Here is a 26,103-nt window from a genome sequence, read left to right on the forward strand (position 1 = left end):
ACAATCTTCCCTCAAAACAGCATAAAGTTTATTTATTTATACTCTAAAATGTTAGGAACACTGTTAGAAAAACAAACAAACAAACAAACAAACACACACTATACTGGTCAGAGAACCCAAACTGTCTGAAGACAATTTTCATAGAATTCTACATTACTAAGTATAGTGGGCATGACTTACCCAATTCCCCTTAGGCTTTTCTGCTCAAGTTAGTAATTCTAATATGGAATTCAACTGACTGCAAATTATTCTCATAAAATGCTAACAATAAATATAAATACAATATAATATATACAATATAATTAAATTAAATACAATATAATTAAATTAAATACAATATAAATAAAAATAAATAAAAACAATAATAATGCATTTATAAAAGAAACCTTAGATATTTAATGCTTTCTATATGACTATACAAGATGTAGTTCACTAACATGCCAAAAACCTTACCCTTTTCAGGTAGGTCTGGACCTCTTCCCCTGCTTCTGCCCATCCGGTCATTTCTAATTTCACTTCGAGACTCATTTCTAGAGTCATTTCTTAGTTCAACTCTAGAACTCTCTTCTCTCAGGTGGTTTCTGCCATAATTGCGGGCTTCTTCCTGGTATACATCCTCCTTTCGATGACCATCCCGAACATCCCGAACATCTCGGACATCCCGGACATCTCGGACATCTCGGACATCCCGGACATCCCGGACATCCCGGACATCTCGGACATCCCGGACATCCCGGACATCCCTCACATCTCGGACATCCCGGACATCCCGGACATCCCGAACATCCCGGACATCCCGAGCATCCCGGACATCCCGCACATCCCTAATATCCCGAGCATCGCGACCATCCCGAGCATCGCGAGCTTCACGGTCCCTGTAGTCATGGATATCCCGAGCTGACCGGGAATCTCTAGGATCACGGCTCTCCTTGGTATCTCTGCTATAATCCCTCATGTCTCTGGAATCCCGCATATCTCTGGAGTCTCTAAGTTCCCTGCGGTCTCTAGTGTCTCTCCGGTCCCGGCTGTCTCGTGGTTCTCTGTCATCCCTGTGGTCATGTTCAGACTCTCGCTCTTCTCTGGTGTCTTTTTCTCTATCCCTTTTGCCTCGAGTTTCTGTAATACAGTTTTAGAAACAACTCTAATTCTGTTTATAGTTTCAGGGAACTAGATGATATATTTCACACAGAGTTAACATTTTATTACAAAAAGATTCATGTTTTAAACAGAAAAAGATAATAATGGTAAATGACAAAATTAAACCAGGTTTAAACCAGGTGTGGTGGCACCTGTAATCTTGATTCTGGGGAGGTAAAGACAATACTATTCCTGGGGCTGTCTAGCCTGGTCAGTGAGTGAGCTGAGCCTCAGTGAGAGAGGGTGTCAGAAATAAGGTGGAGAGTAATAGGAAGACACACGATGGATGCACACTCTGGCCTCCACATGCACACGTGTACAGCCAACTGCACAGGTATGTGCACACATACACGAACATGTTTATGTATGGACAACAAACACACAAAGCACACAAAGAGATGATATCTATTACTCTATATAGTATCTCAGTCTGAACTGGCAGAGCCGATCCAGCCTGAACTTAATTTTCAGGGATCTGGAAAACTGTTCTACTGGCTGCTGGAGAATCAAGCCTAGGACTCACGCATGGAAGAGCTCTACCACCGGGCTACACTCGCAACCGTTGCTTACATCTTTCTCCTGGAAATCCCATGGGTTAACTGCACTGGCCTGGCTGACCTACAAGTTTCCCCTGGCCCCTCCTTTATCAAACACCCCTGGTACTTTTAAACTTGGATCATTTACCTTCTGCTTTCTTTCCTTTCATCTTCCTTGGGTTGTCTGTCCATCTGTTCTGCAGTGCTGGGGACTGAATATTATAGACTCACAAATGCTAGGCAAGTGTTCTACCACTGAGCCAACTCCCCAGCTCTTCTTTCTTTCTTTCTTTCTTTCTTTCTTTCTTTCTTTCTTTCTTTCTTTCCTTTTCTTTTTTTTTTTTTTTTTTTTTAAAACATCAAGGAATCAAGGACTACAAAGTGATACTTTTAACACTGAGATGGCCAAAAGTCCTCATTAATATCACAGACCGTAGCACCAACTTACACACCTTTGAGTGCTCACCAGTGCAGACTTAACACTTCATTTCTCTACATTTAAGCTTTTGTTACTGCTGCAGCTTGCATGTTACAGAAGACTCAACACAACACAATCTTTTAGTCCTTACATAATGATAAATGTGGATGTGCAATTTTAAAAAAATATATAAGAACTCTTTGGAAAAAAAAAAGGCACAAGCTGGGCAGTGGTGGTGCACACCTTTAATCCCAGCACTTGGGAGGCAGAGGCCTCTGAGTGGATTTCTGAGTTCAAGGCCAGCCTGGTCTACAGAGTGAGTTCCAGGACAGCCAGGGCTACACAGAGAAACCCTGTCTCGAAAAACAAAAACAAACAAACAAAAAAAACCAAACCAAAACCAAAAAAACGAAAAAGCACAAATACAGAGTTTACCTTCCCTCCTTTCGTGACGCCGATCATGTGACTGTGAAGTCCGTTCATGTTCATGCCTCCCTTTCTCTCGCATTGGAGAGCGATGTCTTGGAGGACTTTGTTTTCTCTGAGGAGAAGACAGACAGTGGGTTGGATAAGGAGAGGCAGATCGTCGTAAAGATGGAGTTAAAGTCCTCTGGTAGGATGGGGAAGGAGTTCTCTTCCGACGAGGAGAAGGAGAGTGTCTCTGAATAGATGACCCTGACTGTGAGGACGAGGAATGATGTCTAGAAGACAGAGGAGAATGGTGCTGTCCCGGGGAGGAAGACCTATGAGTAAAAACAACAAGAAGCTTGTTCAAGTGTGTTCACGAACAGCCAAAGAATAAATAAGATGGGATATAAGGTTAAAACTGGAAGCATAGGTAACAACTCAGGGTACATTCTAATTCACAGTACTGTAAAATTACAAGGGCACTGCCTTTTAAAGACGTAACTGATTTTCAAGTGCAAACAAAAGCTCTAGAACAGATCTTAGAGATGAACTTATAACCCATAACTTTGCTGAACCAGCACAATCCCTAAGTGCATTATAAACATGTGTCCTTACACTCAAAGTACAAGAGACCATTACAGAAGACCACAATCAATCAAAATGCAGAATTTTGGAGTGCAGGCCCAACTGATACATCCACAGTGGAAAGACTGTAAGAGCCTGAGGATCAGGCAATTTGCTGTGAGTTTGTATCTCTAGAAATATCAGAAACTACATCTGTAAGTTCTCACCAACGTGACTGTCTATACATGATCTGAACAAGGATGACACCAAGAGACGTGCTAACATGGAGGGGGGTGAGCTCATGAGGCCTGAATCCTAGGCAAAGAACTATAGGCAAATAACATATACTCAAAGCGGGAGAAATAGTCTTCCCTAAAGATAACAACTAGTCATTCAATACCAAATGGTCAGCCCTGAAAATATATATACAAACATCGTTATATAGACTAAAAGACACACACACACACACACACACACACACACACACACACACACACACACACACACGGGTTTCTAGAGAAAAAAGGGAAGGGAGAAATAATGTAATTATATAAGAATAAATTTAAAAATCAAAAACTGAAAAATGATTGCCACTGAACTATGGTTCTGAGTTTCCTTCTGGGTTACAGTTAAGACTGATTCAAACGGTCCTCTCCAGGGTGGGTTTAGGTTCTAGTGACATGGCTAAATGAATGCAGAAGGTTGGATTCACTGGGAAGTATGGGACCTGCTATGGTGCATCCCTTTGGAAAATGGTGAAGAAAATTGAAATTAGCCATCATACCAAGTACACGTGCTCCGTCTGTGGCAGGACCAAGATTTAGAGAAGAGATGAGTCACGGCATCAGTCACTGTGGTTCACCCATGAAAACAATGACCTACAATGCCATGCCTGTCACAGTCCAGTCTTCCATCCAAAGACTGAAAGACTTCAAAGGCCGGTAAAAGTTATTATTTAAGACATGGGTATTGTGCAATAAATTGATTCAAGTTTTTAACATAAAAATTTGAAGTTTCTGTCAAAAAGTCTTTCGCTTGCTTGGTTAGAGTTATTCCAAGATATTTTAAATTATATTCCGCTATACTCAAAAATTGGTGCTTAGTCCAATTGTCATTAGAGGGTGTCATCCAGCAACAGATGGTAGCAGATGCAGAGACCCACCACGCCCAAACACTAGGCAAAGCCAGGGGAACCCCTGCAAAAGAGGGGCAGGAACGATTGTAGGAGCCAGGAGTCAAGGACACCATGAGAACACAGCCACAGAATCAACTAAAGACTGAAGAGAGAAACACCAAAGCTGAATGGGTATGAGCTAGGTCCTCTGTATATACCTATGGTTCTCTATCCCTGTGTTCTTGTGGGACTCCCAACAGCGGGACTGGGGTAGCTACCTCTGACTTTAACCTGCACTTGGGACCTCTTTGGTGGATACCTCTGAAAGGTCTGACTTTTTTTTTTTTTTTTTTTTTTTTTTTTTTTAAAAAAAAAGAAGAGGAATGGATCTAGGGGAGAGGGAAGGTTTGGGGAGTAGAGGGAGGGGAAACTGAGGCTGGAATGTAATGTATGAGAGAAAAACAAAACTTAAAGAAGAAAAAGATTGATTCAAAGGTATCTATAATCTTTGATGACTGGCTCCAAGAACGTATACACAAAAAATCCATAGTATTAATTAATCTACACTATCTTTAAAGACATATCATATAGTCCATTTCTATCTATCAGATCTTGATGCCTACATCATAGAAGGACAACGTCAGTTCAAGCCAGAACACTAATCTCTTGCCAAATAATGGCTTTATCATTTTAACCATATTTTCTTCTCATATACCCTTTTAAACTTCAGAAAAATGTTAATTTAAAGATCCTTAAATTTTTCTTTCTGCTACTACTTTAAAAGTCAATGACCAGCCAGGCTTGGTAGCCCACACCTTTAATGTCAGCACTTGGGAGGCAGAGACAGGTAGATCTCTGTGAGTTCCAGGCCAGCCTAGTCTACAGAATGAGTTCCAGGCCCATCAGAACTATATAATAGAGATTCAGTCTCTTCCCTCACCCAACCCTACCCCACCCCCCAAAAGGAAGAAGCAGCAGCAGCAGCAACAGTCAATGACCAAGAATCGTGAAAACCACAAGACAGGAAGTGGCAGCTCTGGCTGAGAGCCTGACTGGATCCTAATCCTCATATGCACTGCTTATATAAGAGGTGTGCACTGAACAATGAAGGTGGCTTGCTCTAGAATACAGTGAAACGACATAAGCATTTCCACTGAGAACAGGAGATAAGAAAATACTAGAGCATAATCCCAAGTTTCTGGCATTCTGGTAGAAAAATGGAATGTGTGTATTTTTTGAACATTTTAAAGAATTATTCCTTTGGGCTGGAGAGATGGCTCAGCAGTTAAAGGCAAGGCTCACAACCAAAAATGTAAGAGTTACTCCTTCGTTTAATCCTGACTTGAACCCAATGAAGTGTATTATACATATTTTGCAGCTGAAAAAGATGCTAGAGAACAAGTAACTAGCTTAGTATCTTATATAGAAGCAGAGCCAAGTAAAATGTCTGCCCTGTTCCTGTAACGTCAATATCTTGATTACACTCAAACTCAAAAAGAAAAGACTAGCCACTCTCTTTAAGAAGCTCACATCTGTCATAGAAAGTGAGTGTTGTATCCTATCCTGTGACTTTCCTTTAGTTCTTATATTAAAATCCTTTGGAGAAGGGATGCATGAGGAGGTCAGAGCTAGAAGTCAAGTAACTTCATCTCTCAATCCCTGCCCTATTGCCTTGAGAAGGCTCTCAATGAATGAGGAGTCACGGTGGCTGCTAGGCTGGCTACCCGTGAGCTCTCAGGACCCTTCCATCTCCACCCCACAGTGGTGAGGTTACAGACGTGTGAGCCATGTCTCACTTTGTTGGCCCTTGATAACCGACCTCATGCTTACAGACCAAATGTTCTTACCCACCAAGCCATCTTCCTATTTCCTTAAAATCTTCACCAATCCCAAGTGTTGGGGGTGGGGGGCAAGAGAAAAGAGAGACAGATCTCTGTAAAGAATCATACTTTTTCAAGGGAAGTATTAAAGAATCTGAAAACTGATCAAGAATGAATCTGGCTCTCATCAAATTTGCATTTTACAAATCTTACAAAGCAAGAAGACAATGAATTACAGATACAAAAATTTTCAACAAAGTACTAGCAAAATAATTTGTATAGTATGTTAAATGTGCACATACCATGACTACATTCATTTATTGCTGGAAAAAAAAGAGTGGTTAACATTTTGAAATATGACTAATACAATATACTACAAGAACTAAGATAAGGAAACAATCACATAAAGATACTAATACACAAAAACATCTGACAAAATTCAAAGCTATTTACTAGTCCTTAGTAGAGCTGGGCATGGTAGCATATGCCTTGAATCCCAGCATTCAAGAAGCAAGTTCCAAGCCAGCTAGAGTTACATGGTTTTACCTTATCTCGAATGATGATAATCAATAAGCCATTTATGAAAAGCTCACAGTTAATATATTACTAAGAGAGACTGAAGCTTTCCTTATAAGACACAAAGATACCCTATTTATCAAATATATTGTGTAAAATCGTAGCCACAGGAATAAAGCCAATAAATAGATAAATAAATAAATAAATAAATAAATGTCATCAAATGGCAAAAAAAGTAAAAATATTTGTAGATGATAGTATCTTGTATATAGGAAACCTTGATTCTACTACACTAAAACAAGATCCTCTTAGAATGAATGAGTTCAGTAAAGTTGTAGAAAAAAAAATAACACAAAACACCAGCTATATCTCTGCATACTACAATGAACAAATCTGAAAAGGAATTAGGGAAATATATTATAGTACATCCAAAATAATATACTTAGGAATAAATCTAAGCAAGGTGGCAAGAGACTACTGAAAGAAATGAACAAAACCAGAAACAAGTATGAGACATCTGTGTTTATGGATTAGAGATTTATTAAGCTCCTCACACTAATGAAAACAATCTACAACCAATGCCATTCAAAATTCCAATAGCTTTTTTATTCTTACAAAAAAAAATTTATCCTAAAATTTACACAGAAACCTTGGAGAGCTCAAATATCCAGAATAACTTTCAAAAGGATTGAAGTTATAGGTTTCACTATTCCCAAATTCAGGATGTAGTACAGAGATATATTTAAACACCAAAGCACTGTCATGTCCCTAGTGCTCTCCCTAATGAATGAGCACTAGCTCATGTGCATGTGCATGTGCATGTGCATGTGCTTGCACTCGGGAGCACATTCAAAGCCTCGTAGTCCAACGGTTGAGTGCTCAGAAGTGATCCCCAAACACATGCTCAGATGGCCTTCCACAGAGATGTCACAGTCAAACAAAGGGGAAGAAAAAACCAGTCACTTCAACCAATGTAATGGCAAACTAAATCTCGACATGGCCTTCCAAATGCATGCACCAAACCAGTATAATCCTCAAAAGAAAACAATGGAAAACCTTATGTACAGGAGTTGGCAGGGATTTCCCGAAGAAGTATTCATAGGCTGGTGATTATAATAGTACTATTTAAAAACAACCCAAAAGTGAAAGCAATCCAAACACTCTCCATGGAGGAATGAATAAAATAAAGTATGATTTGTGCCACATGAAATATTACTCAGTCTTACGAAGAAGGAAATTCTGCCATATGCTACAATATGGATGAGCTCTCCAGACATACTAAATGAAATATTCCAGTCAAGGATTGCATGATTCTACTTATAACGAATCTGAAGTCATTAAATTCACAAAAACATCATCAGAATGGTGTGTGGGATGTCACAGCGTGATGAATGCAGTTTCCAATGTGTAGGATGCTGCCATTCTGGAGATGTGTTTCACACTGCTCTCCATCCATGCAACATTATACATCTAACACGATTATCACCTTCAACTTTCACTGAAATACACTAAAATAATTTGAAGTTAAATAATGTATAACTCACAACTCGCTGTGGGAACTATTAAATGTAATACACACAGTTGAAAACAGTAATAATTTAAAAAGCTATCCACCTTTGTCCCACAGCTCTGCAGTCAGGAATCTTGAGTTCAGATAAATACTGACCAAAGGTTTCTACTCACCTTGGCTTGTCTCGTTTTTCTCTTTGTCTTTCAAAATCCCGTCCTCTGTCCTTTCCATCTCTCGGTTTCTCTTCTATCCTGTCTTTCACTTTATACTTTTCTTTGTACTTTTTCCCCAGAATGATATCTTCTAGTATAGGAGGAGGTGGACTAGGAGTGCGTGGTCCTTTCTTTTTACTTTGGTTGCTTTTTGAGTTTCTGGAGGTACATAAAGCAAGAGTTAGAAGTCTCAATATTTCTGGACCCCACCTGGATGATTTTAAAGTGCATTTTAAAGGCTGCACAGTTCTTTTCGATTATTTGTCCTTTTACTATGTTGTATACTAATAATCCATATCCAGGAAAAAAACACAAAAAGGAGCAAAGAATTTACTTAGTTTACTTTTTAAAACAATGCTTATTAGTTATATCATTCTAAAGAGTAGTTTCTAAGGAGTTAGGGGCAGTGAAGTTTCAAGGAAAAGCATAACATCATAAAAACAAATGCTAAAGTTGTGTTTTTTTTTAGTTCATATAGGATAGATGGAGGCCTGCCATCCCCGCACTTGGGTAACCACAGTGAATTCAAGACTAGTCTGTGCTTCCTGGAATTCTAGGTCAGCCATGACCTTGTCTCAAAACACTCTCTCTATAGGAAACCAATTATAAAAGGAAAAATTACTAAACCAATGTAACTGTTATAAAGATCTTAACACACTTCAATAGTCTATTTTAAAGCTAGATATCCATGTACAAAACTGAAGCTGAACTTCTATTGTGTATCATATACAGAAATTAATTCCAACTGAATGAAAGACAGAAACATAAAACCCCAAATTTAGAATTCCTAGAAAAAAGCATGAAAGAGAGCAAACATTTTATTTGGCAATAGTTTATTAGTCACACCCTGCGATGCAAAAAAAGAAACAGACAAATGGAACTATAACAAGCAACCTCCAAAACAGAAGTTGTATTTGCAAGCCATACAAAAGTGGTCACAAATACTTTTACTGTTATTGCAAATCAACACCCCTGCCACATACACAGCAGCATTTTTTATAGAATGAACATAAAGTATAGGCATCTGCCTACAACAAAAAGCAACTTAGGGGATATTATTAAAAAAAGAAATCACTGTGGGGGTCTGCCTGAAAGATGCTCTAAATTTTTTAATCAATTTGGAAGTTACTAGTTTGCTCACAATAAAGAAGGTACAATTAATTATGTCATCTAAAATTGGTTTCTCTAGCTGTTATTAAACATCTTCTAAATCTCTGAATCTCATTTAAGAAACCATTTCCAACTCTGAGATCTCACAGATGGCCTCCTAAAATTCTGGAATTTTGCCTTTCATGGTTAAGTATGCAATACCTTATATATAAGTGGTTTTGAGGTACAGATTATCATTTGGCACTTTGGTTTTATGTGACCTTAATCCCTTACATAGTTAAACCTGGCTGACTTGGCATTATAGCTGACACAAAGCTTAACTGAACAGCAATTTCACGTTAACACTCTTATCCCTAAAAGCCCCATCAGAGACTTTTACTTCAAAGCATTTAATTCTTTAGATAAGAAAGACAGAGAGTCAACATAACTGTTTTTTCTATTTGGCTTTTCTGTTTCTATACTTTTAAGACATTATTTCTCAGAATTTACTTATTTATTTTTACAAAGCCCAGGTATGTTTATCTTTTTCAGTACCTGCTAGCAACCAACGAGCTGCTGAACACAAACAGTTGTCTGTTTTATATCATCACTCAAATATCTCATCCTCTCAAATTCCTGTCATTTCCATCTGAGAAATACCTTTCCACCAGAATCTCATATTTGTCAAGTTGAGATTTTAAATCACAACCATTTTACTAACTTCATATTTAACAATTTCAGTGTTCATGAAAATCTTTTCTCCCAAATTGTCTTTACAGGGATATTTTTCAATTTTAAGTCAAACCATTCTTATGAATGTGCTAAATTTACAAATCTAGGCTCTAACCTTATTCCTGTTTACTGTGTGGTCACTCTTGACTATGCCTTGTACTCTCAGTATTCAGTGTCGTCTTAGGGTTTTAAGGAGCCCGTTGTTTTTATACATTTGTTTTGGTTTCATTGAAGCTTATTTCATATGACCTTGAGTTCTGCAATCCCAAGATTCATTGGCTATATAATTAAAATAGATAGCACAGTCCTCAGAATTGCTGGTAAGATTTTTAAAGGATTAAAAGCATTTGGAACCTGGTCAGCCTTTAGAACACTGAACTTTCTCGGTCCATAACCCTCTGTTATTAATGTAGACAAAAACAGCTGCTTATATAAGTTAAAAGATTCCTAAAATCTGGTGACTACATCTTTGCATCCTTGCCTTCCACCAACAACCACAGTAGCCACAAACATCAATACATCATTTATGAGATTATGGAAACCCTTTATGTACAAAATGATAATAAATATCTTGATTTCTAAACATTTGCTCATTTTAAAGAGAAACAACAATACCTGCCATTTATACTAATATTTTAAAGATGAAAATATGGAGAAGATTCTTGACAAAAATGTATTTCCAAACTACTCCACAATCTAGAGATGATGCCCACTGACCTTCCCTCTGGCACCGAGCTGAGCCACTCTCTCTACAGTTCATTCTCTGAAGCGACTCTCCTACGACGTCTACCAAGCTACTGCACAGAGAGCTGAACAGGCGCAAAAGCCATTATTCCCTTAAGCATCCCAACCTCTCAGTGTCTTCCAAAGTCTAAGGAATTTCAGCACTGTCAGAGGGTGCATGTTTGCTCATGTGTGTAGAGGCTAGAGAGCAGGCTCATGTGCCTGCCATCCCTGTGAAGGCCTGCCCTCAGGAGTTCACCAATTAGGTTAGAGTGGTTGTACAGCAAGCTCCAGGGATCGTTCGTCCCTGTCTCTGCCACTACAGCCTGTGATTACAAGTGCGCACCACCATGCCTGTCTGTTTATGTGGGATCAAACTCAGGTCTTCATGCTTACAGGACAGCACTTTAGCGACTAAGCCATCGCTCCAACCTAGAAACATCCATTCTGAATCTATATGATGAGAAACTGCAGCTGGGTTAAATCACTAACATCTCAGTATTTATCTATTACCACTATCATAATCAGAAACATCCTAAAACTTAGTAAGAGCAACACCAATGTGTATGTGTGCATAAAACAACTACAGAAGAGGTCATAAATGCAAGAGAAGGAGACAGGACATAGGAGATGGAGAATGGAGAGGGAGAAGTAGTGCAAATACAGTGCATTCATGGATGAAACTCAAGTTTAGAAAGCAATGAAGTTGGAATTTTTTCATGTGCCTTTAAAAACTGAGTTGGAAAACAAAATTCTATTATACTGCATTGTTTTCCAAATGAAGGAGACTGAGATCAGCAAGATCTTTTGCCATTTTAAAGTCTATTGGTTATTCTTTTAGCAACACAACATCAATATACTTCCTACCCATGGCAGACAGCCCACTGTCCACTTTTATCATTTTATATCATTCTATAACTATTCCAGACAACTCTAAAAATATTTCATATTTCTTTTTATAAAAATATCTATATAGAAAACTTTGCCTGGGTTAAAAAAGCAAAAGGTCAAAACAATGCATTTGTGATTCTAAATCACAATGTAATACACATCTCCAGATATCACCATACCAGACCTTAGGAAGGATATCAAAAAAAGTATGACTTAATTTGCCAGTAATTACATCTTTCCATTATGCTAACCCAGAAAGATCAGAGTCTGTTTATCTATCATTCAGCTAATTACTGGCATTGGTTGAAACAGCCTATTGAATTTTAACAGAAATTCCCATCCTTGAGTTTAATATGTCTTCTAATAATTTATACTATGACTCAGCAATAAAGTAGGTTATCATCAGGTTATAGATGTAGCTCAGAGATACAATAATTACCTAACATGCTCAAGGCCCTCCATTAACTGCCACCAACTCTCTCTATGTCTGTCTGTCTGTCTGTCTGTCTGTCTGTCTGTCTCTCTCTCTCTCTCTCTCACTCAGATTCAATAAATGCTACAGAAGCCTGATAACCTGAGTTTGATTGATTCTGGGGACCCGTGTGATGGAAGGAGACAAATGACTACCAGAAGTCAAAAGCTGCTCTGTGACCTCTACATTTGTGTTTTGCTGTGGTATGAGCAATAATAATAAATGTTACACACACACACACACACACACACACACACACATATAACAATAATAATAAATATTAAAAGTAAATACTGCTTGCTCGGGTGTGCTGGTACACATCCATGTGATCCCAACACTAGGGAAGTAGATTTAATACCTAATTTCAGTTCAAGGAAGCTTTAGAGACAAGCCTGAGCTACATAAGACTGTCTCAATATTTTCTCTCTCTCTCTCTCTCTCTCTCTCTCTCTCTCTCTCTCTCTCTCTGCCTATCTATTAATTATAGGTACATCTTAAAGCCAGCAATATACTGGAATACAGAAAATATAGCAATTAAAGCAATGTGATAAAATTCAAATCAAATGATAAGCTAATAATAAATAGTAAAAGAGTATATGAAAATAGATTTAAATGAATCCTTTATATCTAAATAGTTATTTAAAAATTTCTATGAAGAAAATACATTTCAACAACAATAAATAGAAAAGTAAGAAAATAAATGCTATTTGGGTGACATAATTTGTTGGACAAATGGATGAACTTAGGGCAAGCTATATAACTAATAGGCAAAAAGAAGAGGAACAAGTCGGGATAGCTCACACCAATCTAGGGGTTGGCCTCTTTCACATCCCTTCACAATGCCAATCAGGAGCAAAGAGAGGCCACAAGAGCTCTTACTCTCCTGGGAAGACAGAAAAATGAACTATCAAGAGCCTAGTTTTTCAGGAAGCTTAAGTTTAATAAAGGTTATAAAACACACATGCCACAGCTGAAATATAAGGCAAACAGCAATTCAGGTGAAAGGAATGTATACAAAGAAAATTTAGAATTTAAGCTAAAGCCTGAAGGACTGAATGTACAACTAGGCAGACAAGACAGAATTAGATAAAAATATTAACAAGAAATAAAAGCATAAATGTTATTCTTAGGGAATTTGAGATTCATTTTGAGAAGAAAAAAGTTTCACAGTATAAAAATTAATTAGAATTGTTCTTTTAAGATTTATCTTACAGCATCTACAAATTACAGCATCTACAAAGCAGATGGACTGCGGTACTGGTGAGTGAAACTGCGTGTGTCTGTTCAGAGGTGGGTACCACACTATGGAGACAAATAACATAACTTGAGTCTAAATTACAGTGTGAAACCAGGAAATAACATGAGGGTTATTTATTGTGGGTTAGCTAAACAAGATTTGCCAAATAATCAACATTAGGGTTTGGTTAGTTAAGAAAAATAAAAATAAAATTAGTATATGCACCTTAATTTGAACTTATATTGTAGAAGGATATTTAAATGCCTCCCATCTTGTTCTTAGTCCTTAATGTGATTATATTTCATTATTCCTATTTTTATTTCTTTAGTTGACTTCTATAATTCTGATCAATACGCACACTGGCATGTGAAGACTTTAAAATATCTAATTTCTTGACATATAAACAAAAAAATGAGTAAAACACTCCTTTTATGTAATGTATAATGTTCAAAAACTGAAAACCACAATGTTGGGCAACAGAAAGACAAATACATAGTATAGATAGTAAAAGTTTAAAAATGTTAAGAAAAAAAGCAACTCAAACAAAGAAAGTTGCAGGATAAATTTGTGTTCTTATTCACTACATTAAAAACAGTACTTATGTTGTAAAAATGAGACATATTGACTTAAGTATAAAAAACATAGGCTTGCATATTACACAAAATCCCAGAGTTAGAAAGTCTAGTGTGTAGATGTGACATGGATATTTGTTTCACTGTATTATGATTTTAACTCTAGGAAGAAAGAGGGTCAAACAATTGTATCAGAATCACCTTCTATAATGGAGTTATGCAGTTCTGTTAGAAACACCACAAAGACAGCCTATCCTCTGGTGCTGAGATTACCCTACTGACCTCTGCGGGTCCAACAGCGGAGAAGCCACCACAGCAGCCTTCCGCTCTTTCTTGCCAGCTGAAGATGCCTTGGGGCTGGACTTTCGCTTTGGCGATTTACTGGACTTTCTCAGAGAAGGTGATGGAGACAATTTTGATCTAACCACTTCTGGGGAAACCTATCAAAGTAATTTAGCAAGTCAATTCAGAAACTCATGGAACAAAAAAAAAAAGCACACACCTGAAAATAGTTAGGAGGGGAAAGGGCGTTGGACTGAGTTAAAAATTAAAAGCCAGAACCATCGCACCCATTGTCATGAGGCCAATTTCAAAACCCATGCTTTTAACTTATAAACTGCCCTAATAGATACAAATACCAAAAAAGTAACATTAACATTTTTCAAAACTTCCTCAGGAAAATCAGAAATTATTTCCAAATAAATTCTATTTCCATATGTTAGAAAAGTGGACAGAGAAATCTAGAAATATCATGGGCCTGACATATGTAGAACTCACTTTGTATCAGGCTGATGGGTATAGGCAATGAAGTGTCAATTTGGTTTAACAGCAAAAACATTTTTACTTAAAAATCATGTAAAGATTAAATAATTAATCTTTTATGGTACAGCTAATATGTGGGAAGCTGTGTGGGAAGCTGATCAATTGATTTCTGTGATCAACAACCACGTCTGTTAATATCATATTTACTTCAATACACATACCTCCTTTTGAATAATAATTTCTTCTCTTTTATCCATGTTTTCTTGTTCCAACTTCATTAATTCTCTCTGTATTTTCTGACGCTTCATTTCCAATGATAACTCATGAACATAATCATAATTAATATCTCCATTGTCAGAATCTTTAAAATACAAATATCATTATTTTAGACACTATTATAATTATATACAGAGAATTAGACTTTTCAGTTAACTTTTGTAGAAATTTCAACAATGTAGTCTTTCATTAAAATAATATTTCTATGAAGAACTTAATTCTATTTAAAAATGTAATGTTAAGGTTTCTATACTTTCTGAAAGTAACCTGGGGTTATCACACACTTGGGTTTTGTTATTAAAGAGTTCTACCTACCCCCAGATAGAGTTATTAAGTAACAGGCTGGCAAGCTAAGGATGGGTAAGATTCTGCACAGAGCCCTTACCTACCTAAGACAGAAATGCATTGCTTTTGATAATGCATATCCCACAACTGGTAAGGAAAGCATTCTTGGCAGAATGACCTAAGACAGACTCAGTCTTGTTTATGAAATAAAAAAGGGAGAGAGGTGGAGAGCCTTTGGGGCTGCTTGGCAAGAATCTGACATGGGCCAAGGACAAGGAAGTGGGCTTCAGGCAGGAATCTGACATTAGGCTAGAACAAAGAAGTAACTTCAGGCAGGGATCTAAATATTAGGCTAGAACAAAGAAATAATTTCAGGTAGGAATCTAAATTTTAGGCTGGAACAAGGAAGTAGGCTTCAGACATGAAAATGACTTTGGGCTAGGACAGGGAAGTTGGCTCAGATATTTTGGTCATCCTGATAAGCTCTTAGAAACAGTGATTTCACTGTTGGGCAGTGGTGGCGCATGCCTTTAATCCCAGCACTTGGGAGGCAGAGACAGGCAGATTTCTGAGTTTTAGGCCAGCCTGGTCTACAGAGTGAGTTCTAGGACAGCCAGGGCTACACAGAGAAACCCTGTCTCAAAAAACTGGAAAAAAAAAAAAAAGAAGAAGAAGAAGAAGAAGGAGGAGGAGGAGGAAGAGGAGGAGGAAGAGGAGGAGGAGGAGAAGGAGGAGGAGGAGGAGGAGGAGGAGAAGGAGGAGGAGGAGGAGGAGGAACAGTGATATCAGGAGTGTTCACAGAATTTTGTTTATTGCCTTGCTTGTTCTTTGACTATTTGTGTTTACTGTCTTGCTTATTCCTTAACTATTTGCATCTATTGTATTGCTAGTTCCTCAACCTAGAACTGACCTTAATACTTGCATGTAATTAAAATGGTATAAAAGCAAAAATGGAGGGGGGATGGGATAGGGGGTTTCTAGGGAGGGAAATGGGGAAAGGGGATGGCATCTGAGATATAAATAAATAAAATATCCAACAAATAAAAAAAATATATAAATGATAGAGCTGTCTTTTCAACCCCCCTCCCCGATTTCTAATAGGTACAATTTAAGCTTAGATAGAGCAGTGGTGGAGTATTTGGTTTGTATATGGCCATAGCTCTTAAAAAAACAAAAAAGGCTAAAAAGCAAAACAAAAGTCACAGTTAAAGCATTAAAGCATTCAGCTCCACACTGAGGATACCAAAGCCTTCAATACTTTATATAGAATAAGGAGACTCATGCCCTTGCCTTAGACCATCAGATATTTGGACCATTAGTTCTCCAATTCTGTTCTTTTTATTGTGAGACAAGTGATTCATACCAAACAGGAAAGTCAACTAAATTTAACACTGATGTGTGCTAATTTTTTAAAAAAAGTCTAGCATTTTCACTTCAGTTGACTTAAATTATCTCTTTAGATCAGAACTAACCACTCATTCTGAAGTCATCTTTCACATCCAGTCTTTTCTGATGAAAAGGTTGTGAGGGCTAGATTTGTTTTAAAAGAGAAAGAAACACACACACACACAGAGAGAGAGAGAGAGAGAGAGAGAGAGAGAGAGAGAGAGAGAGAGAGAGAGAGAGAGACAGGGAGGGGGAGGGGAGGGGGAGGGGGAGGGAGGAGGGAGGGGGGAGGAGGGAGAGGGAGAGGGAGAGGGAGAGGGAGAGGGAGAGGGAGAGGGAGAGGGAGAGGGAGAGGGAGAGGGAGAGGGAGAGGGAGAGGGAGAGGGAGAGGGAGAGGGAGAGGGAGAGGGAGAGGGAGAGGGAGAGGGAGAGGGAGAGGGAGGAGGGAGGAGGGAGGAGGGAGGAGGGAGGAGGGAGGAGAGAGGGAGGGAGGGAGGGAGGGAGGGAGGGAGGGAGGGAGGGAGGGAGAATATCTTGATTGCAGGATATAGTCATTCTCTGAAGCTACTGACTAAGTACACCACTCCTTATATGGCCAGCCTCCTGAGGGATGTTATGTCTTGCTGCTACACACAGGGCTGCAATGATAACTGCCTTGATTCAGAAGTGCAACTATTTCTCTATGACCTTCATCAAACTAGGTTTGCTAGAATCAAAATATAGCTTCTGTTTTTACTGTGGTCAACCTGAACTCAAACAACTTTACCAATAGAAACTACCACTTAAAAACTTGAGTATGTAGGCAATTCTGTTTTTGATTTTGTAAGCCTTTCTCTGCAGTAGAGTTGGACACTTATTAGCCATTTCTAGCTCTTAGGCAGTACCTATTTAAAATGTCATGAGTTTTTAAACAAGACTATCTTCTTAAATATTTGTGACAGTTCATTATGTGCTTATATGGTATCTTTACTAATGCTTACATGTGTCAAGAATTTTCTTCTGGTCTGACTTCTGCCTTTACTTTCTTCATTTAGTTATTAAACCATTTTTAACTTTTACATATTCAAATCTCTTGTGGCTTTGAGATTTTATACTTTAAGATAATGAATCTCCCTCCAAGATTACCAAAGTACTTCATGTATTTTCCTCTCTTGTAATGATATATTTATTATTTTTTATTTTGTTCTACGTGATGAACAACTAAGGGAAGAATCAGAAACAAGATGGAAAAGAAAAAGATAATAATCATGGGGGAGGGACCATGGCAGCAGGCAGATAGGCACTGGAGCAGTAGCTGAGTTTACATCTTATCCAAAAGCAAGAGGCAGAGAGAGAGAGAGAGAGAGAGAGAGAGAGAGAGAGAGAGAGAGAGAGAGAGAGAATGAATGAATATGTGTGTGTGTGTGAGGGAGACAGAGAGTCAGAGACAGACAGAGACAGACACTGGGAACAGCATGGGCTTTTGAAACCTTAAAGCCATTGACACACTTCCTCCAACAAATCCAAAATTCCTAATCTTTCTCAAATAAGTCCTAGGAACTAGGGGCCAAGCATTCAAATATGTGTTTTTTCATTAAACAACCCCCCCATGCCCCCACACACATATCCATGTACACACAAGAAAACCAAAGGTATAGAAGAGAGCATATAATACATGCACTAAATTGATGAGAAAGTAAGAAATTTGGTCTCAGATTCAATGGAATATATTGACTTTATATAGTAATAGGAAGACCTCTTATATAGAATAAAAGAGAAATAAATCCTTCAATATATTAACTAATTAGTCAAATACAATAGGATATTACACCCATTCTGTTATTTTATAGAAGATATTATAAAATGTCACTGAATTAATCATAATCAAAATCTCTTTATTTCCTTAGAAACATTTATAGACTGGAAGTATTTGAAGTGACTTCCTCAGTAAGTACTGATTTTCTAGTCTTGAAATGGTGATTAGGGTGCTTTTCCATGTTAGTTTAGCTGTATCTTCAGACAGCATTCTGAAATACAATTACAAGTACTTAAGCCTTGTAAGTGCTTCATCCTTGTTCCAGGACTCCACTCAGCCATTGTAACTCAAAAAGGCAGGGGCTGTGTTCTGATCCAAGTTTACTGTTTGTAGTTACAGGCAACAGTCTACAGATCATCTAGCACTAGTCTGTTTTTGCTTACTCTGAAAAGGTACTGAAATTCTTAAAGGTAAAGCTCTTAGATGAAGGTATAAATCATATTAAAATGCATTCAACAAATGTCAACTCCATAGTTAAGAGTGCTCACTCTCCAGAACATCAAAGAGGTGAAAAAGAGAGATTTTTATGGTGATTACTTGGCAAGACAATGAGTCAAAGATGATTTTTCTAATTTTTATAAACAAACTGTCACCTAACTGTACCCTAATGACCATTCCAAGACTAGAAACCAGTTCTTACTGCAGAAATCACTTCTAGTGCTTCCAGTTTATTATAATGTTTCTAAAAAAATATAGGAACTTTAATTATGATTATTCATGAATAAATTTCAGGATTCAATTGTTATATAACTTCAATTTCTTCTGAAAACTTAAAGCCAGCCATTTCTTGAAAATAATTTTAACAATCTCATTTTAATTATTTTATGTATTAAATTATATTTAAAAATTTAAAACTTGGTATTGAGGAATTTTAATGTTTACAAATGGAAGAAAATCCCAAAAGATATAATAAAGTTATGGAAGTGGGAGTGACAGAATAAGAAAGTTGAAGTAGGCAATACAAAGCACCTTTTCTACCCTTGAAATGCTACTATATGTCTGTTTCTGTCTGACAATTTGTTATAATCAATAGGATACTTCTAAAGCAATATGAAGATCACAGTTAAAAGGTATCACAAAACTCTCAAATAGGCCATTGAATAATCAAGATTCTACTAGCTAAGCAAGGATTTTTCAAACTCACCATCTCTGTTAGTTTCCCATTCTACATTTTCTTCTTCGCTTTCTGGAGTTCTCTCCTTAACAATTTTTATGTCTTCTTTGTCTCTATGTCTCCCTCTTGAAGATTCTTTCTAAAAAGTACATATATACATACATTCAGGTTACCATATGGTTAAGACATATGAGGTCATTATTGAATACATAGCATTTCCATTTCACTCAGCTTTGCTTCTGAGGGAGGAGGACTTGTGTCATTTACCTGCAAGTTCTAGTGTAGCCACAGGAAAGTATTTATTTACTAAAGAATAGCAACATGGTAAATGTAAGAAGTAACTCAGATATTTTTAAAAAATGCAACGAAACCCAATCCTCTGACATTCTATTTCATACTAAGCTTCCTATGTGAAAACCCACTGGGTAAAAAACAGTTTAAAATGACTATAATACAACAGAAAGATTATCTAAGTAACCATACATAAAATCCAACTTTAAAAGACTAAACCACTGAGCAGATTCTTAAAAAAAAAAAAAAAAAAAGGCCCTAAAATAACAATTTTCCTTTCATTTCCTTTTCAATTCATTTTAATAATTTTATAAAAACTTCAAAAAAACTTGGTTAAAGCAAATGTTATTTAACACAATTAATGTATTTATTAATCCTTAATACTGAAGGTTAAATGCTATAAAACACTAGGATTTAGAGGTTACTCTAAGCTTAGCAGTAATCTACCCTTCAAAATGGGAAATAGTAATTCAATTTATAAATTCAGTAATTTAACTGAATACTCTGTTCCATAAGATTTCAAACCACATTTCACTAGATAATGAGAAAATACTCAAAGCCCCTCACAGTGAATTTACTACTTTTAGTCATAATCTAAATACTATGAATGTCAGTCAGAGTAAATGCTCAAACTTCTGAGTATTTTCAGTCATAAAACTCAGTTGCCTGAAACATAAATTAATTTTTGTTTAAAGTTTTCTTTTTAAGGAATCCCTTTAAATTTTATACATTTAGGTGTAAATTACAAACATCAATTCCAAAATTACATTATGTTTGCTTGCTAGCAATACAGGTTGACAAAAGGCTATATAAGAATGAAATCTGTCACAGAAAATTTACAAAAGATCAAGAAATAAAGAAATGGGGTTTGCCAGATAGGAAAAAGAAGAAAAGGAAGACAATTACTGTAGCATAAAGTACAGAGTGCTTAACACTAGTGAAAAACTGTCCTATGTCCAAGGCAACTTCTGAATGTTGTATGAATTAAACCTACAAGAACATACACCACATACCCATTCTAAAAATATTTTTACAAGAAATTACGTCCAAAATACTGAATACAACAACCAACTTTCTAAGGTACCACATAGAGCCTAGCTACTAACATAAATAACAAGGGGTTCAGAGTAAGTAGCAGTACTGGCACAGTAAAATGCACAAGATAATCTGTATCAATATGTAACAGACTATTTAAATCACATTCTGAACTAGAAGTACAAAAATCAATACAGTTCTCCGTTATACAAACAGTTCATACCTATAGGTTTAAAACGTCTAATCTTGAGTTGTCCAGTTTTTCAATACAACTGCCTCTGCCTAGAGATTGAATTATTATCTGTCATACAGTATGTACTCAGGCTTCAACATGCAGGAGAATTTCAAGTTAGAAGATTATGTCTTTTCTTATTATACAGCAACCAACCCACTTCAAATCATAACATAGGAAATTATCTTGATAACACTTAAGGCTTTAGCTCATTTACAAGTGTAGCTAGCTTTATGTCAACTTGACACAAGTTAGAGTCATCTGAGAGGAGGAAGCCTCAATTTAAAAAATGCCTCCATAAGATCTGGCTGCAAGCAAGCCTGTAACACATTTTCTTAACTAGTGATTGATGAGGGAGGGCCCAGCTCACTGTGGGTGGGGCCACCCCATTGCTGGTGGTCCTCTGTTCAGCAGGCTGAACAAGCCAGGGGAAACAAGCCAATAAGTATCACCCCTCCATGGCCTTTGCATCAGCCCCTGCCTCTAGGTTCCTGCCCTGTTTGAGTTCCTGCCTTGGCTTCCCCTAATAGACTGTGACTCTGATATTTAAGCCAAATAAACCCTCTCCTCCCCAAGTTGCCTTTGGTAATGATGCTTCACCACAGCAATAGTAACCTTATCTAAGACAAAAAGACTGCCCTGTCTCCTCATTTTCTCTACTCATCAGCCTGTAACATGTTAGGCACATCAGTCTTTTATCACCTGTGCAGCATGGTCTTCTTTCAGTTTTATTGATTCCCTCAATAAAATGGCTTGACATCTTTTAGAAGTATAATCTACTTACTTTATTGCACATTCTATAGTTTGTCATCCCAGAACACATTCATATTGGAATACTGTTATGCAACCACTGTAGTTTAGGTTAAACACTTCTGACTGGATTATTTACAATTTTTAAAAATGGGAAAGCTATTGCCATTGTTATTGGTTATCCTGATCAGAACTTGATAATAAATATTCTTTTGCTAAAGACACTGCATAGAACATGAAGAAATCTAGCTGGTACTAAACTGAAAGCTTCATACCAAGGGCTAGTTTTCATAGTGCTGGAAGGTGCTATGCATATTACTGGAGGAGAAAAGTAATTACTAAACTCACTCAGCTGTGAACCCTGTGGGCTACAATAATAACCAGCCTAGCAAGATAGGCCTACTAGTGCAATTCTGATGGAATGTTATGAGCTTAACCAGCCACTTTTCTGATTGGACTTAGGGCTCACTCCACGAGATGGAAACCATAGCTGGCACTATCAATGAGGCCAAGAACCTGCAGGTAAATAGGTCATAGGTCCTAAGGAGAGTCTACTACTACTATTTCTGCTAAATGGATCTAGCATTAAAACGGCTAATGATTTATTGCTATCCCCACAGATCTGTGCATTTCTAAACTTCATAGAGAAACTTCTTTTTAATGTAAGTATATGGTAATTAACGGACACTCACAATTGGTCTAAGTGCAGAAATAAAAGACTTCCAAGTGCTCTGCCCTAAATGAGTCATCTGTATATCCTCCCCACTCTCCCCACAAGGCTCAGGGACCTAAACAACAAGGTAATAACTCTAAGAGTTAAAGGTGGTGAACGGATCCAATGAATCAGAAAAGTATAACTAGCTCTATACATGAATACACAACAATTCCAACAGCATGCACAATCTGCACAAGCTCAATCCAGACAAAACCTCATCATGGAGTGGGGAAGTGAGCATGAAGTCCTACCCTTAGCTGAGGAACTACTGGCATTTGGTTGCTGCTGGAAAAGAGCAAGACACTCTCTTTAATGGTGTGACCCTGACACATCAACAACACACCACAGCAAGCCCCACACCCAACACAATCTAGATGGCTTTAAGACTGAGGGTGGAGGAGATAAGAAAAGCACACCTGAAGTTGGGTGGGCCAGGAGGTCAGGTAGGGTAGGAAGGGTCTGGGAGTTGGTGGGGGGAGGGTGAACATGATCAAAATACATGAAATTTTCAAAGAGTAACATTATTAAAAATTTCAAAGCATATTAATTAACCATGCTGCCTATGATCAATCCTATGACCAAACATACCAATATTTTATATCAAAGCCTAAGAATTTATCAACTATGTGAGATTTACAACTTGATCATTTCAATTAAGACCAAGTTATGATGCCTAATAACTCTGTGCCTAGCTTGGTAAAATGTTTTAGGTTTTTTCCACTTCAGAAATCCAATGTTTATGGAGTTTTACATTACTTTTAGTTATAGTTTAGTAAGGAGACATTAGAACAAATCTAAAATGAAAGTACTGAGGCTAGTAATTGAAAAGCAATATTATAAGTGAATAAGTAGCCAAACAAAATGTCATATCTTTGTAAGGATTATAATTCCAACCTTACAGAAGGAAATGTCTAATAACAATTTATAATTATAAAAATCCTTTATTAGAAAATTTAACAGGGAAAAAATTAGCACCCAAGGTTCCTAGTGCCAGCTCCCTACTGTATATCCTTCCACTCCCATTTCTAGAAGACTCTAAATATCAGAAAACTCGTTATTAATCATTATCTTTCCAGACTCTATTGATTAGGACTAGTTCTAGTCTCTGGAATTATGCAAAACAAATCTAGTACTTCTTTCACATGCCAACTCTGTAGATATTTGAACAGCATTACTAAATCCCTTCAATATCTTTTTCTATCAGATCAAGAGCCAGAGACATCTCATATTTATCAGAGATTTGTATTTCATGGTTTTCACTTTCACTAATCTAACATCTTCTCTATACTAATATGCTATCTAGTTAGCTTTCTGTTGCTATGATAAAACATTTACCAAAATCAAAGTGAGGGCGGAAAGAGATTATTACATTAAGGGAAGCCAAGACAAAAAGCTCAAGACAGAGATTAAAGCAGAAACTTTTTAAAAAAGAGAAATGAAAATTATTATACTTGATATCACAAATAAAGTGTTATTGCAGGCTGAGCATCCCTAGCTCAAAACTCCAAAACCTGAAATGTTCCAATCTGAGCTTCTGAGCACCGGCACAGGCCATGTGGGAATCCACAGCTGGCCTCCTGTAAAGGTTCCACTAAAACTTCAGGTGCACAAAACCCAGCTAAATTACCCTCAGGCATCATGAACATGTTATATGAAACACAAATAAATCTCACATTGAGATAGGGTTGCCAGCCCCAAGGCAGCTTACTATGTATAAGCCAATGTCCTAAAATATAGTTAAAACATTCTGGTCTCCAGCACTTTCAGTTAGGTCATATCTAACCGTTATCCCTACAATGTGGAGACTGAAAAATAGAGAGGAAACCAACAAGGGACAGGTGTAACAGATATTAAAACGTTCACAGAAAATCACACTTAAGATACATACAAATGCTTACACTTCAAAAGAGAAATATAAGTGAAAATTAACTGACACACCATCAATTCCCCTATCTTACTGGAAAGACAATTATGGCAAAACATACCAGAAAAGCAAGGGAAAAAGAACAAGCACAACACACACCAACAACAGCACGCTGGCCAGGACACTGGCAAGGCAGTCCTATAGCTTGAGATATATCTCGCTCTAAGACACTGTGTGTGTGTGTGTGTGTGTGTGTGTGTGTGTGTATCAAGTACACAATCATTCACCATTCACCACAGCTCTACAGCAGGAGCAACACTGATTAGCCTAAATCCCCATGCACAAAAGACTGGCTAAATAATAATCCATGGTATAGTTAAACAATGAAACACCACATCACATTAACTTCCAAAAAGCCCGAGAAGTCTCTCAATATTGTTATAGAATGATCACCTGTTTAAAAAAAAAAAAAGCTTAAAATGCCAAGTGAAATATAAGATCATCTTTTATGTATAAAAGCATACACGAACTTATATGCATATACACAGATGTCTATCAATGTGAGCATTTAACATACGCATCATACATGAGTGCACATATATACAGATAAAGCAGAAGGAAAAATAAATGTGGTCTATGAGGAACAAGTCAGAACAATCAAAAGATGGACACCATACTTTTTAAATATAAATATAAACTGCTTTAAAATCACATATTTTATGTTTGCAAAATTAAAAAGAAACCCTAATATTTCAATTAGAATGACACAGATTAATCTATGTATTAATTCAGTTGCTTAAAAATACAGTAACTAGTTAAATGGCCAGATTTAGCAGATATATCCCAAACAAGGCATATCCTAAGAACTACAAAGAAATTTAACTCTTCAATAACGTAGGCATTAGTTACTCTCTCATTTCTATGACATAGACTGGACAAAAAACCAACTAAACACTGTAGGAGTTTATTTGGGCTCATACTTCGGGGGTATAGCCCACAGTGGGTAAGAAGGAACAGTGATCCAAACATAGATCAAGAAGCAGAGATCAGACAGGAAGCACGAATCGGCTAGAACCCAGAAGGCCCACCCTCAGAGACCCACTTCCTCCATGTGAAGCTCTACAGCCCAGCTCTCCATCTGGGGCTTGTCCAACTTGCTGGACATAGGAGCCCAAAGATAGCTAAGAAAGCAACACAAATCAAAATCATAGTAAACTTAGCTCAGAGTAGTGACATATTGTAGTGCTACTAAGATTGGTGGAACAAGAGTTCAAGGGGAGCCTAGACTATACAAGAATGGGTTTCTCGCTCCCTAATTATAAACTTAATTAAAATGTTGTAAGAGTTGTTTATTGTTTTGTTTTTGTAATTCTATTGTCTAGTACTGGAATGATCTTTGTAATGTCAAAAGACCAAATATCCCTATAACTCACCAAGACTGCCTTCAGCTGAGGACCAAGCTTTCAAACCATGAGGACATTCTCCATGCAAACTGTGACACCTTGCTAGTAACAGTAGTATTGATGGTTGCTGTGAAACCACTAGATATAATATAAAATGGGTAATTATGTAAAGAGGGATAAGAATTTTCTGCACAAGAAAGCAACACAATTATAAAAGCCCCCAAATCCTAAATCTGAATGATTA

The 26,103-nt window shown here is 37.2% G+C and overlaps 1 protein-coding gene and 1 pseudogene across 5 annotated transcripts in view; one reads left to right on the forward strand and one right to left on the reverse strand.

Moving 5' to 3' along the window:
* Positions 1-26,103, reverse strand: part of Zc3h13 (zinc finger CCCH-type containing 13) — a 60,929-nt gene that overhangs the window by 20,555 nt on the left and 14,271 nt on the right. For all 5 annotated transcript variants that reach the window (XM_076930706.1, XM_034497680.2, XM_034497679.2 and 2 more), the window contains 6 exons: positions 19,600-19,708; positions 14,935-15,074; positions 14,234-14,391; positions 8,197-8,394; positions 2,527-2,834; positions 454-1,116 (listed from right to left, as the gene is read on the reverse strand). In XM_076930706.1, coding sequence (XP_076786821.1) covers positions 454-1,116; positions 2,527-2,834; positions 8,197-8,394; positions 14,234-14,391; positions 14,935-15,074; positions 19,600-19,708 — 1,576 coding nt within the window. The remainder of the gene's footprint in view (positions 1-453; positions 1,117-2,526; positions 2,835-8,196; positions 8,395-14,233; positions 14,392-14,934; positions 15,075-19,599; positions 19,709-26,103) is intronic.
* Positions 3,744-4,073, forward strand: LOC117705257 (large ribosomal subunit protein eL43 pseudogene; annotated as a pseudogene).

Source organism: Arvicanthis niloticus, chromosome 3 (genome assembly GCF_011762505.2).
Source record: "Arvicanthis niloticus isolate mArvNil1 chromosome 3, mArvNil1.pat.X, whole genome shotgun sequence".
In the NCBI taxonomy this organism is placed as follows: Eukaryota; Metazoa; Chordata; class Mammalia; order Rodentia; family Muridae; genus Arvicanthis; species Arvicanthis niloticus.